The 13,245-nt window shown below is 46.5% G+C and overlaps 1 protein-coding gene across 6 annotated transcripts in view; it reads left to right on the top strand.

Moving 5' to 3' along the window:
• The first annotated feature begins 1,114 nt into the window (after positions 1-1,114).
• Positions 1,115-13,245, top strand: part of MTOR (mechanistic target of rapamycin kinase) — a 119,222-nt gene continuing 107,091 nt past the window's right edge. For 5 of the 6 annotated variants that reach the window (XM_036347881.1, XM_036347882.1, XM_036347879.1 and 2 more), the window contains exons 1-9: positions 1,115-1,229; positions 2,237-2,405; positions 3,635-3,810; positions 4,430-4,538; positions 5,239-5,471; positions 6,940-7,140; positions 7,895-8,029; positions 10,159-10,434; positions 10,517-10,625. In XM_036347881.1, the coding sequence (XP_036203774.1) occupies positions 3,649-3,810; positions 4,430-4,538; positions 5,239-5,471; positions 6,940-7,140; positions 7,895-8,029; positions 10,159-10,434; positions 10,517-10,625 (1,225 nt within the window). In that variant the 5' untranslated portion in view covers positions 1,115-1,229; positions 2,237-2,405; positions 3,635-3,648. The remainder of the gene's footprint in view (positions 1,230-2,236; positions 2,406-3,634; positions 3,811-4,429; positions 4,539-5,238; positions 5,472-6,939; positions 7,141-7,894; positions 8,030-10,158; positions 10,435-10,516; positions 10,626-13,245) is intronic. The other variant, XM_036347880.1, reaches the window with a different exon arrangement.

The following is a 13,245-nucleotide window of genomic DNA, read 5'->3' as shown; positions in this document are numbered from 1 at the left end:
AATTCAGAGTAACAATTATTTCACAGAAAATCAATGCAATGAAGAGATCCTCAACTTAAAGCAGTAATCATTATTTTTTTTTTTTTCAATCTGACAGAGTATTTTGTTAGCCACAGAATATTACCAAACCTTTTTAATTTGGCAGGTTAACACCTCAGGAAATTTCCATATCCTCAAAAAACACTATATGTTTATTATACAAGTCATTGATGGTAACGTATAAAGAAAATAGTATGTCTTTCCCAAATTTCATTACATCTTTGTACATGTTCCCCATGGTAACAAAGACACATAAGAAATAATAAGTGTTTTTAATGGTTATATGTAACTTATATTGTGTAATTTATATTTTTAATAAATTATGAACCCTCTTCCTTCTTAACAAATATTCATCTACATTACCATTATTAATGGCGACATATGTAATAAAAATGTGTTATATTTTATTTAATGACTCCTATTGTGGATTATTTAGGAATATTCAATATTTATTATAATAGGCCATAGTTTTTTTTAATTAAAATGTAGTCAACTTCTATTTTTGTTATTGTTTTCTGAAAAGTTGTTTTTAAAATTATGTTGCTTTGAAATTATTGATTTAGGAGAAGCTCATTTAGTTCAAATTTGGCTATGGTTTCTCGCGAATGATCTTGTGAGCTTCGATAATTTTGGAAAAGAAGTAAATCTAAGTAAAAAACTTTTCAAATACATGTTACACTTAACAAAAGAGAAATCACGGTCCCATAAGCCCGAAAAGTTTACGTCTTTTCCTCCAGTCGTGGCCGCGAGCCTTCGCTAACCACCGCTCAGCCCCATCCCAGGTACCAGACAGCGGACTAGACAGGGCCGCACCCCCAATGCTGGGGGGAATTATAGTAGCGATGGACCGGATGTGTGCGTGGAAGTGACTGAAGTCAACTCACGACCGATTGGTTCTCCCTAGTGGACCTGAGCCTCCTTTCGTCTGCCACTGGCCGCGTGGTTTGTCTATTTGAACAGTCCCCGCCCCCTAGAGAAGCCGGGTCCCCAAGCTTCACTTCCCCTTCATCCCTATTGGCCAGCGTTTCAGTCCATCGTCTTCTTGCGCCTGTCGATTGGTCGTTGGGGCTGGGAACCTGCCCTCCCTCCCGCGGCTTAGAGGACAGTGGGGAAGGCGGGTGGTGGGGCTGGGGGCCTGAGGCGGTACCGGCGCTGTTGGCGGCCGCTGAGGCCGTGGCCGAAGCCGCACGGTGAGTCCGGAGCCTGGCACCGACCCCTGCAGGGCGGCGGAGTGTCCAAACCCACAGCCAGTCTGGCCCGGGGTAGGGGGACGGGGAAGCCGCCCGCCGGGACGCGGGGTCCCCTGGGAGACGGCACCCTGGAATTGAGCACCGCCGGAGCCCTGGCCCCCACCCTGTGAGGCAGCGCCCACCTCCTCCCGGGTCCGCGGGGGATCCCCGAACCTCTGAGTCCGCCGCGCGCCTGTGGCGCCGCGAAGGCCGGCCCAGGAGCCCCGGTACTGCCGGGCCGCCTTTGCGTCCACCTCCCAGTTGTCTTCAGGGGGGACCGGCGCCGGTGTCAGCCCCGTGCACTCCAACCTGGAGGCTCCGTGGGCCCGTCCCCCAAGTCCGAGCTCGGTCCCCTCCCCAGGCTCCGTCCTCGTGCCTCCCCCGCTCCCATCCCAGGCTCAGCCTCCCAACTTCGGCTCCTTTCCGAAGCCCTCGCCAGGGTCAGGATGCCTGCCCGCCAGTGCCTCCATTGACATTTGCGAGGAGCCGGGGGCCCGTGGACCTCGGCCGGACAGAGAGAGGCCGGGGCCTCCCCGGGAATGGACGCTTCCTGCCTCTCGCAGAGGCGGCCGCGCACCCTGTCGCGGGTTTCTGGGTTTCCTCTCCCCGGAAGGGTGACCCTTCTTTTGCAGTCATTTTCTTGGTACTGGAGTATTGAAAAGCTTTCAAAAGCGTTTACTCCTTGTTTACTTTTTCTTTCTCAGCATCACAAAGTCTTTCAAAATAAGAATTTTGAAAAACTGGTTTTCTAATATAATCTGGACATACGTAGGAGATATGTGTTTATGTAGGTATACATGTAACTATATATATAATACGTATAATGTTTATAACGTATATATGTGTAGGTATATATGACATATAATGTATATGAAGACATATATATGTATATATATGTAATATATGTTGGCTGAGCCCTATTCTGGCCGCTTTATTGCGGTTGCCTGATTATTTGTATTCACCCCCAGGTTGTAAGCTCGTGGAGAGAAGAGACGGTACCTAATGCAGGAATGAACGAATGCTCTCGGGGTCCTTTCAAGTGTTAGTGTTCTGTAGACCCGCACTGTCCAGGGCCGTGCCACCAGCCACGTGTGGCGCAGAGTGTTTGAAATGTGACTCGTCCACACTGAGATTGTTGTAAGTGTAAGATGCACGCTAGATTTTAGACATTCGGTACAAAAAACAAAAAAAGGATGGAAATGTATCCATTTTTGACATTAATAACATTGAAGTGATATTTTGGATATATTGTATTAAATAAAGTTCATTTCACCCATTTCTTTTTACTTTTTTTTTTTTATATGGCTACTAGGAAATTTAAACTTGCAGTTTGTATTTTATTTCTGTTGGACCGTGTTGCCATAGAATAATTACTCTCTTTAAATTGAACTCTTTGAGGAAAGAGGTAGTTGTAGGTATGATTTATTCTCTCTTACCTCCCCACTTTTTTTTTTTTTTAAATATGTTTTATTGATTTTTTACAGAGAGGAAGGGAGAGAGATAGAGAGTTAGAAACGTCGATGAGAGAGAAACATCGACTAGCTGCCTCCTGCACACCTCCCACTTGGGGATGTGCCCGCAACCCAGGTACATGCCCTTGACCGGAATCGAACCTGGGACCCTTCAGTCCGCAGGCCGACGCTCTATCCACTGAGCCAAACCAGTTTCGGCACCTCCCCACTTTTAGTTCCTGGCACTCTGCCATGTGCATCGTAGTAATAATGATAATAATAGCTAACAATTTTAAGAACTCGCGGTGTGTCCAGCACTTTTTAACATGTATTAACTTACTTAGTCCTCACATCAACCCTATGAGTTAGGTACTATTATTGCCCAGTGGCAGCTGAGGAAATAGACATTTTTTTTTTTTTTTAAATATATTTTATTGATTTTTCACAGAGAGGAAGGGAGAGAGATAGAGAGCTAGAAACATCGATGAGAGTGAAACATCGATCAGCTGCCTCCTGCACATCTCCCACAGGGGATGTGCCCGCAACCCAAGTACATGCCCTTGACCGGAATCGAACCTGGGACCCTTCAGTCCGCAAGCCAACGCTCTATCCGCTGAGCCAAACCGGTTTCGGCAGGAAATAGACATTTTAAGTATTTTCTCAAGGTATATAATTTGGGGGTGGATTCAAACTCAGGTAGCCTGGCTCCACAGCCCACAATTTGACCCTCTTACTATGCTGCCTCTTCTAAACATGAGTCATTGTTGAATAAATAGAGGCTTTCTACACAGTCCTCAGCGAGGTCTCCCCACCTGACGTGGACAGGGTGGAGATCTGTGTTGAGGAACGGGGCCATAAATAAGTTTATCGCCGTAGTTTGTTATCCAGAATATTAAAGGAAGCTTTTCTCCACAGAACCTCAGGGCAAGATGCTTGGAACGGGACCCGCGGCCGCCGCCGCAGCGGCCATGGCATCTAGCAATGTGAGCATACTGCAGCAGTTTGCCAGCGGCCTGAAGAGCCGGAATGAGGAGACCAGGGCCAAAGCTGCCAAGGAGCTCCAGCACTATGTCACCATGGAGCTTCGAGAGGTGGGGGCTTCTGTGATTTGGGGCCATTCGTTATAGATGTTTGGGCAAGTGCACCATCCCTGGCTTAGATTTCATTGGATAGCTAAGTAAGATTCTATTTCAGAAAGGCACCCAGTTTCTCACGTCCCTAAAATATGCAGGTTCCTTTGCTGCGGTTATACCTTTCTGTGGCCTCTCGGTGTTGTGACACTTTAGGAATCAGCTTAGAGTCAGCTGTTTTTAAATTTTTTTTTTTCTTTTTCACACTGCATTCCAGACCTTTGATTCTTTTTGCCTGATAACATCGGTTGGGGTGGGTTGGAAGAGCTTGGGGTTTTTAAAATAGAGACCAAACTGGAGGTCGGGGATATTGTCTTGTTCGTTCTTACACCCCTGGTACTAGGTAGATCCGAGGACAGGACCTCAGAGTATACTCAATAGTATTTGTTAAATAAATAGATGAATTGCGAGTTCAGTTGCTCTATAGTTTATAGAAATGGGAAGTGCCTTTGTTATGTTCAGTTTAAACCGTACCTGCTGATACCTGTCAGGTCCTATTTTTTTGGAAACCACGCTACCAGCACCATCACCATCATCAGGGAGACATTAGAAATTGTTCTGAGTACATCTTCCTTTGCAGATGAGTCAAGAGGAGTCTACTCGCTTCTATGATCAGCTGAACCATCACATTTTTGAACTGGTCTCCAGCTCAGATGCCAATGAGAGGAAAGGTGGCATCTTGGCCATAGGTAAGGACAGAGTCTCTGGTGACAGTATCAGCTGGGAACAAAGGACTGTTCACCTTTGTGTCCACTGCACCCCGTATCTGCTGCTTATTAGATGCTTAGTTCATATTCGTTTATTAAATATTTAAGGAGCCCGGTGGGTTTCCATGTACTTATTTAGGTATTAATTATAGCAATAGTCCTGGCACGTAGGCAAAGCAAGTATTTTCAGATATGGAGTCTCAGAACCATGAAGCAACTTTTCTAGGCCAGACAGTGTGCCGGAGCTGAGACTGGATGCCAGCTTTCTTTCCACCACCCCATGTAGCTCTTCGCAGGTTCTAATTTCTCTGTAGAGTAATATCTGCCATAAGGCTCATGAATGGAAAAGTAGAGTTGGGACAGTGAACAAAAGGCAGGTAATTTTCAACTCCCAGAGGTGGTCATCCAGCCTGTGATTTAATTTTCAGTCCCAGTTTCTTTTCCTTTCCTTGAGAAAACAAATTATATATACTAAAATGAGAGCATTTGCTTTATGCAAATATCCTTGTACAAATATCAAATCTGTTGGTTAAAATGAAAAGTGTCTGCATTGCTTACCGTCTGGACCTTACAGTGTGTACGCAGAATGAAAGGAAGGGGTCCTGCCCGCTTTCCTTTCAAGGCAGCGCACTTTCCCGGACCGCATGTGTTCATCCTCACCTTTTGCCTTTCTCTTTTCCAGCCAGCCTCATAGGAGTGGAAGGTGGGAATGCCACCCGAATCGGGCGATTTGCTAATTATCTTCGGAACCTCCTCCCCTCTAATGACCCAGTTGTCATGGAAATGGCATCCAAGGCCATTGGTCGCCTCGCCATGGCAGGGGACACTTTTACCGCTGAGTATGTGGAGTTTGAGGTGAAGCGAGCCCTGGAATGGCTGGGCGCTGACCGCAACGAGGGCCGGAGACACGCAGCTGTGAGTGCCTGCAGGAGCACAGCCAGCCAGGCCTAGAGCATGATGGCATCGTGCCGGGGTCCCTCACACAATGTGCTTAGGTCCCCAAGGGGCAGAACATGAGAGGGGATGCTCCAGGCAGAGACACTGCTTCTTGGTGGCCTTGGGTTCTGTCCCGGATTCCTTTCTGTCTTCACCCTGAGCTTTGCACCTGAAGAGGAAACTTAAAAGTTGTTTTTCATTGCTTGAGGGGCAGCCCTACGTGCAGTGTTTATCCTGAGCTCTGATTTTCTAGAGTCAAAATTACAAGAGCCATAGCAAGAGAAGAAGCCACAGCCAAAAGGCTGCAAAGCCCCAGACAGCTGTACTATCTGCATGATCCCTGTCATGTCTTTGCCAAGGTCTCTGCATCTGCCGGGGGAATATGGAAGAACTGGGATTAAGAGAGGAGCAGGGGAAGTAGATACCTTCCCCACCCCCAGTGGGAGAGTTGGTCAGCCTTTCCTGTTTATTTTGTAGACATTTGTTCATTGGTTGGTGCTTAGCCCAGACTTCCTCTTTCCCCATTGGCTATTCTGCATTTGGGGGAGTGGTAGCTTATCCTCTTCTTTTGTGGGTACATCTTCCGTGGTTTTCGAAGCTTGTCCCTGAGGCTGGTTTGTTGGGCTAGGACGTCGTGCTGTGAGATAGGAGAGTCTGTCTTCAAGAGGGAGAATTTGGACATGAATGTATTGGGGGGGTCACAGGCATCAATCAGATCCTTTCCAGTCAGCTCCCTCAGGAGGCAGCACCACAAGGAGGGAGAATGGTGTGGGGGAGAGGCCCGCATTGGGACCCTGGTTCAAGTCTTGGCCTTGCCATTTCCTAACTCTATAACTTGGGGCAACCTCTGATCTTTACTTTCTTTCACTGCCGAGTGAAAACAATAGCAAGATTAAGCATTAAAGAGGATTTTTCATTCATTCAATAAGTGTTTATTGAAAACTTGCTATATTCTATGTATGGGGCTAGGCTGTCAGTAGAACAGGATACAAAACAAGCCTGCCCCTCCAGAGCTCGTGTTCTAACATTACCAGCATCGTCTGTAAACACTCTAGGATAATGAACACGGATGTTTGAGCAGTTTTCCTTTCCTTCCTAGAGCCCCAGAATTCCCAGGTCTGCTCTTTTTCTGATGTACATAGGTTCTAGGAAGCCAGAAGCGATATTCCTGAGAGAACAAAACTGTGTGATACAGCTTGGCTGGTGTGGCTCAGTGGTTGAGCATTGACTTATGAACCAGGGGGTCATGGTTCAATTCCCGGTCAGGGCACATGCATGGGTTTTGGGCTCAATCCCTAGTAGGCGATGAGCAGGAGGCAGCTGATCAATGATTCTCACTGATGTTTCTATCTCCTCCCACTCCCTCTCTGAAATCAACTTTAAAAAAAAACATTAAAAAAAGTTCTGTGATACAGATGACAGTTCTCAGTGTGCCTTTTTCTCCTAGGTCCTGGTTCTCCGTGAGCTGGCCATCAGCGTCCCCACCTTCTTCTTCCAGCAAGTGCAGCCCTTCTTTGACAACATTTTCGTGGCTGTGTGGGACCCCAAGCAGGCCATCCGTGAAGGAGCTGTAGCCGCCCTTCGTGCCTGTCTGATTCTCACCACCCAGCGTGAGCCAAAGGAGATGCAGAAGCCTCAGTGGTACAGGGTGAGGAGATGGTTCTGTTCCAGCCGCTAGCAAAGCACATGCACAAAGAGTATCACCGGGCCTTGGGCAGCAACAGGCCCCTTGCCACACAGCAAGTTTGTTTTGGTCTCATGATTTTTTTAAGCTCAGTGTACTAGTAAATCAATAGTTATTTTATTATTTCAGTAAAGCAGATTCATGGGTAGCATACCATTATTTCATGTACCACTAAGACTGAAAATATGATGCCAATTAAACTGTGACTCAGTGCCTTCTTGTCAACAATGATAAGGTATCTCTTTTCAGATACCTTAAAATAGGAAAAAAAGGGTGACTCAGAATCGATGAAATACGGTTAATACTAATTTAGAAAGTGCCAGTTCTCTCTCCTCTAGAATGTTGAGCCCTGTGCTGATTGCTGTTGACAAGAGAATTTACTAAGGAGCCCGTACAACAAAAAGAGCCCTGAACATGGGGTTGGAGTCTTGGGTTCTAGTTTTGGCTTTTCTATGTGACCTGGGACAAGTCACGTAATTTCGTTGAGCCTCTATTTTTTATTTATTAAAATAGGGCTGTAATGGTATCTGCCTCATGGTATTGGGAGAGTTGAAGCTAAATTAAAGGCGAGAGCTTGGTGAGTTAGTATTATCGATGATACTGGTACAAGGCACTGAGCAGGCACGCTAACCCCTCCAAACCACCATATAGATGGGGTCTGCCTGTGTCCTCTAATTTTGGACGTTGGGTAATTAAGGCATTCTCTCTCTCTCTATAGCACACGTTTGAAGAAGCAGAGAAAGGGTTTGATGAGACCTTGGCCAAGGAGAAAGGCATGAATCGGGATGATCGGATCCATGGAGCTTTGCTGATCCTCAACGAGCTGGTCCGAATCAGCAGCATGGAGGGAGAGGTGAGAATTCGTGTCAGGGGAGTCCAGGCTTCTCCCTGACACCCTGAGCCAGACAAAGCAAGGCCCTTGTCCTCACGGAGAAGGGAAACAGGCAGTAAACCAATTACTTTACCTCCTTTAGTCTCATTTTCCTCACTTTTGACAGGGATTTTACTCACCTCATTGAGTTCCTGGGAGGTTTCTTGATGCATAGTGGGAATTCCTTAAATGGTAGCCCTCAGAGATTTGCCCAGCCATGTATGACGTGGTGCTTTCCACGGTAGCCCCGACAGCTCTGGGACCTTTGTTTCCTCCTAGTAACACAGGACAATATTTCCTAACTCACAGATTTAAACGAAATGCTCTTATCGTGGTACTTTGTAAATTCCCAAGAACTATCCAGATGTAAGGTATTGTAATTTCCTAATACTATGGGCAAGCTACATCATGTATTAAGAGCTAGAATAATGCAGCATGAATAAAACATTTCATTCTAGCAGGGGGAGACAGACAATGCACAAATAAGTAAATCTGTACAGTGTATCTTACAGCAGGGAATGCTATGGAGAAAAGTAGGGCCGGGAAAGGGAATAGAGATGCTCGCATGGATTAAGGATTCTCTTTTAAAATATGGTGATGTTTGAGGACAGTCATGGGAGAGGTGAGAAAAAAAGCCAGACAAGTACCTGGGGAAGAGCAGTCCAGGCAGCTGATTCTGCAGGCACAAAGGCCTGAGGAGACAGGAGTAGGCCGCTCTGTTTGGGAAGCGGCAGGGTCACCATTGTGGCTGAGCAGAGCGGGAGAAGGGAGGAGGTGGGAGAGAGGTCAGAGGAATGCCTGGGGCAGGGTGGGGGCACATCACGTAAGGTCTCAGAAGCCACGCTGTAGACTTTGTATGTGAAGTGGGACGCTATTAATGGTTTTAAGCAGTGGAGTGGCATTTGACTCATGTTTCAAAAGGATCGCTCTGGCCACTGTGTTGAAAATGGCTTATCGAAGGGGCAAGAGTTGAAGCCAGGAATCTAGTTCAGAGAGAACTGCAGCAGTCTTAGCAGGGGACCTTTGTGGCCTGGACCATAGTGGCAGCTGTAGGAGTACCAGGGGTGGCTGGGTTCTGAATTTGGGATTTGGAGGTCGACGGAAGAGAGAACAGTCCAGGTGTTTGGCCTGGGAAACTGGAGTTCCCATTTACTGGGGGGGAAGATGGAGATGGGAGGGGCAGGTTAGAGTGGCTACAAGGTGGAGGGCATCTCAAGATGGTAGCTTCAGCTAGCATTGGAGAAGAGATAGCGTCTGAGAACCCAAGGTCAAGAAATGAGGAGCAAACATGGCGGGAAAGCTCTAGGTCCAAGAAGCCAAGTGAAGAAAGAGTTTCAGGGAGGAGGAAATAGTAAGTTGGATCAAATGCTGCAGATAAGTCACATAAGTAGAGGCCTGAGAACTGGCCTTCAGATTTTGCAGCATAAGAGTCATTGGTGACCTTGGCAGGAATAGGAGACAAGATTTGGCGAGGCGGGTAGTGGTGGAATCTGTGTTGAGAAAAGTTTGGAAGTTTAGAAAATTGTTTTATATCCTCATTTTGGACTGTTGGAGGGTGAATTGCTAAGCAGCCCTTTGAATAGGGAATAGATGTGAGTTCTGTGCCAGCCAGCATATTGCACACCTCCTATGGAATTCCTAGGGTTCTTAGAGAATGATTTGCCTAAGTTGTTTCTACCTGGGTTTCCGGCCAGAAGCAAGAGAGCAGACTGGCCTTAACAGGATGCTGGAGTGGGGCTGCCCCTCACCTTAGCAAGAGACTTCCTTGCCGTGACTTGGGTCTGTAAGCAAAGCAATTTGCAAATTAGCTTTCCCAAACCAGCTTGGGGTGGGGGAGAGCGAGTCTTTGGCAGTCGATCCTACTGCTTCTTTATTGTTCAGTAGGTGGTGCTCTTTTACCTAAATTACAACAAAATTTTGTTCTAATTTGTTACCCCAGTAGGTGGCCTCTTGTAGGGTTCTGGGGAAACCTTCATCCTAAAGTTGAAGAGTGGCCACCGTCCACTTTGGAGCTAGTTTCTTTTAGGGTCGGGCACATGTGCTGCTCTGTAGGCTCACAGTGCCTGGGCAAATGCTACTTGTAAGTAAAGGTGGTGTTTTTCCCTCTACAGCGCCTGAGAGAAGAAATGGAAGAAATAACACAGCAGCAGTTGGTACATGACAAGTACTGCAAAGATCTCATGGGCTTCGGAACGAAACCTCGTCACATTACCCCCTTCACCAGTTTCCAGGCTGTACAGCCCCAGCCGTCAAACGCCTTGGTGGGACTGCTGGGGTACAGCTCTCACCAAAGCCTCATGGGATTTGGGGCTTCCCCCAGCCCAGCTAAGTCCACTCTGGTGGAGAGCCGGTGTTGCAGAGACTTGATGGAGGAGAAATTTGATCAGGTAGGTGGCAAGAGGCCCGCTCCCTCCTTCCAAGCTCCATACCTCCCTTTCCTTCGCCAACCCTGTACCCTTCCTCTCTCAGGTGTGCCAGTGGGTGCTGAAATGCAGGAATAGCAAGAACTCGCTGATTCAAATGACAATCCTTAATTTGTTACCCCGCTTGGCCGCCTTCCGACCTTCTGCCTTCACAGGTGAGGATGTCTGTGGAAGACGTCATTACCCACTGAAGGGTAATTAAACAGAGAAGTGATTCCAAAAAGTTATGTCTGCTTCTCATTTGAAGCAATGCCAACTAGAGGCTAGTCTCTGGTTCCTTTGTCTCCTATCCAATTTCAGGCGTATTCGTTCAGGTTTTCTATAGACGTCTGAGGCAGCAGAGCGTGTAGGCACAGAGGCAGTTCTAGAGCCAAGCAAGCTCTCCGGTATGGAAGCCAACAACAAGGTCACGAATGGACTAAAAAGAGACCAAGGAAGGGAGTTGCATTTTAGATACTCGGTGGGGCAGGGAGGACTGGGCGACTGTCCTGCTTCTGCCTCTGGAGGTCACTGGGATGCCTCTCCACTCACGGGAAGAAAGGGCTGGGTGTCCCAGAGGCGGGTTTTGTGGATAATAGACTGTGGGTTCTCATATTCCACTCTTTGTCAGCGGGAAGTGAATTCCTGGCTCCTGAAGGTGGCCCAACGCAGATACTGGCTTCCCCGAGGCCTTCCTGGATTACTCCAGCTAGAAATATTCCATGCCTCTTCCATGATAGCCCCAGCTGTGCAAAGGCTTGTGCGTCAGACCTGGGGTGAATCCTGCCTCTGTCTGTAGCTGAGGTTTTGGACAGTAACATTAAAACAGCAATCCCTGCATCACAAGGTGAACTGCAGTAATGCCTGAGCACCTGCTCTAAGTGCCTGGCCCAGAGTAAGCCCTCCAAAATGGAAACTATTACTGCTGCCTCTAGGTACTTCAAATCCATTTTAGAAATTAGGTAAAGGTGACAATTACAGTATGCTCCAGTTGCCTGCTCATATTTATGTCCTGTTTCACCTCTGTATGTGCTGAGTGTAGAGGCCCCATCTGGGACATGTCCTTGTACTTCATTGTGGTGCACACTGAAGCATTCAGGACCAAGTAAGAGCCCGGAGTGTAAGTGGAAGGCCAGCCTGACCCTCGGCAGATGCCATTCCCTAGCACAGACTCATTTCACACCACCCAGCCCAGATGCAAGCAGGAGAAATACAGAGCTGTTGAGCTGTTAAATGTGCTTTGTGCGAGAACAGAACTGCGTTGTGTAAGGACAAGACAATTAGCCACATGAAACCAATGAACCAGAGAGAAATGATATTATGAAAATCACCCCTATTTTTTCAGCTTTCCATTCTTCCCACTTGATACCAGCAGCTTTTTTCTTTTTAATGACCAGACATGCCCCAGTTCAGTAGAGCTGTAAATGATCTTGGGTTGAAAGTCTGTGGTTCAAAAGAAAACCCGAATAACTAGGCCAAATTTGATGAAAGTCTGGCATGGTGTGGAAGCAGTCCCCCTAGTATGTTCCAAAGGCTGCCGGCAGCGGAACACAAAGGCTCAGAGGGCCCCTGGGTTATTCTTTTGAAGTGGGTTTTTGTTGTTTTATTAAATAATATACTAAAATATGCCATTGAAATTCATCTGGGCAGCCTCCAAAGTACATGTCTCATCAGGAAAGTGCTGCCTATTTAAAGTTTGTAGTTTAGAAGTCATTGCTCGAATTTCCTGATGATGTCAGCTTTCTGAACATCAAAAATACCCTAAGATTGATTGGGTTGGAATCTCTAACAAAGTCAGATTCCTAATCTCTTAGGGTGCTAAATCTAGAAAAGGAACTTCTCTTGAGTTAGGTCCGTTTCCTGCTGAACTGCTGTTCCCCTTTGCAAAGGCCTGATTTTCCTTGATGATGCACTCTGGTGGTAGGGTCGTGTCACTGTGGCCGTTTTCAAGCCCCAGCATGCTTTAATGTCATTTGCTCACAAGAGCTGTAGGAGAGGACGTGTCTTGTTAGAGTAAATATAGTGATGTGTACGTGCTGTTTGGGAGTCTAATGCACTGTCTCCTGACGGTGGTTCAGAAGCCCTCGACACCCCTAACTTTCTAATGGATGTGTGGTCCTTCCCTCTCTGCTGTTATGTGCTTCTGGTGCCAATTAAATGGAACAGAAGAAACATAAGAAGAGGCAAGAATCAAGAAATTCCAGCCTTCACAGGAGTAATAACACTTTAACTTAAATTGCCCAAGAATCACCTACCCATGCACATTGGCTAACGTAAACTTAATGAAAACACACATGTGGATTCCCCAAATTACAGACTCAATCTTGTTCTGTTAAATATAACTGTAACAGGAATCTCTAGGTCAGCGGTTCTCAACCTGTGGGTCGCGACCCCTTTGGGGGTCGAATGACCCTTTCACAGGGGTCGCCTAAGACCATCGGAAAACACATATATAATTACATATTGTTTTTGTGATTAATCACTATGCTTTAATTATGTTCAATTTGTAACAATGAAATTGGGGGTCACCACAACATGAGGAACTGTATTAAAGGGTCGCGGCATTAGGAAGGTTGAGAACCACTGCTCTAGGTAATGGCAGAGATTTCTAGGCCTAACCTAAATGGAATGGCCTATTTATTGCAAATAGTATTTAATATTACTTTAAATCCTCAATACAATATAAAATAGTTTAGGTGGTCCTCTCTTTGTTTTTAAACAAGATGTAACATATATTCCTTAAACAGGAGGATGTAATCTTTTCCTCAAAATATAACACTAATGGAACAATTATGT

Source organism: Myotis myotis, unplaced genomic scaffold, assembly GCF_014108235.1.
Source record: "Myotis myotis isolate mMyoMyo1 unplaced genomic scaffold, mMyoMyo1.p scaffold_m19_p_2, whole genome shotgun sequence".
Taxonomy (NCBI): domain Eukaryota; kingdom Metazoa; phylum Chordata; class Mammalia; order Chiroptera; family Vespertilionidae; genus Myotis; species Myotis myotis.
Note: the sequence above shows the minus strand (reverse complement) of the source record. Positions and strands in the feature narration are given on the sequence as shown.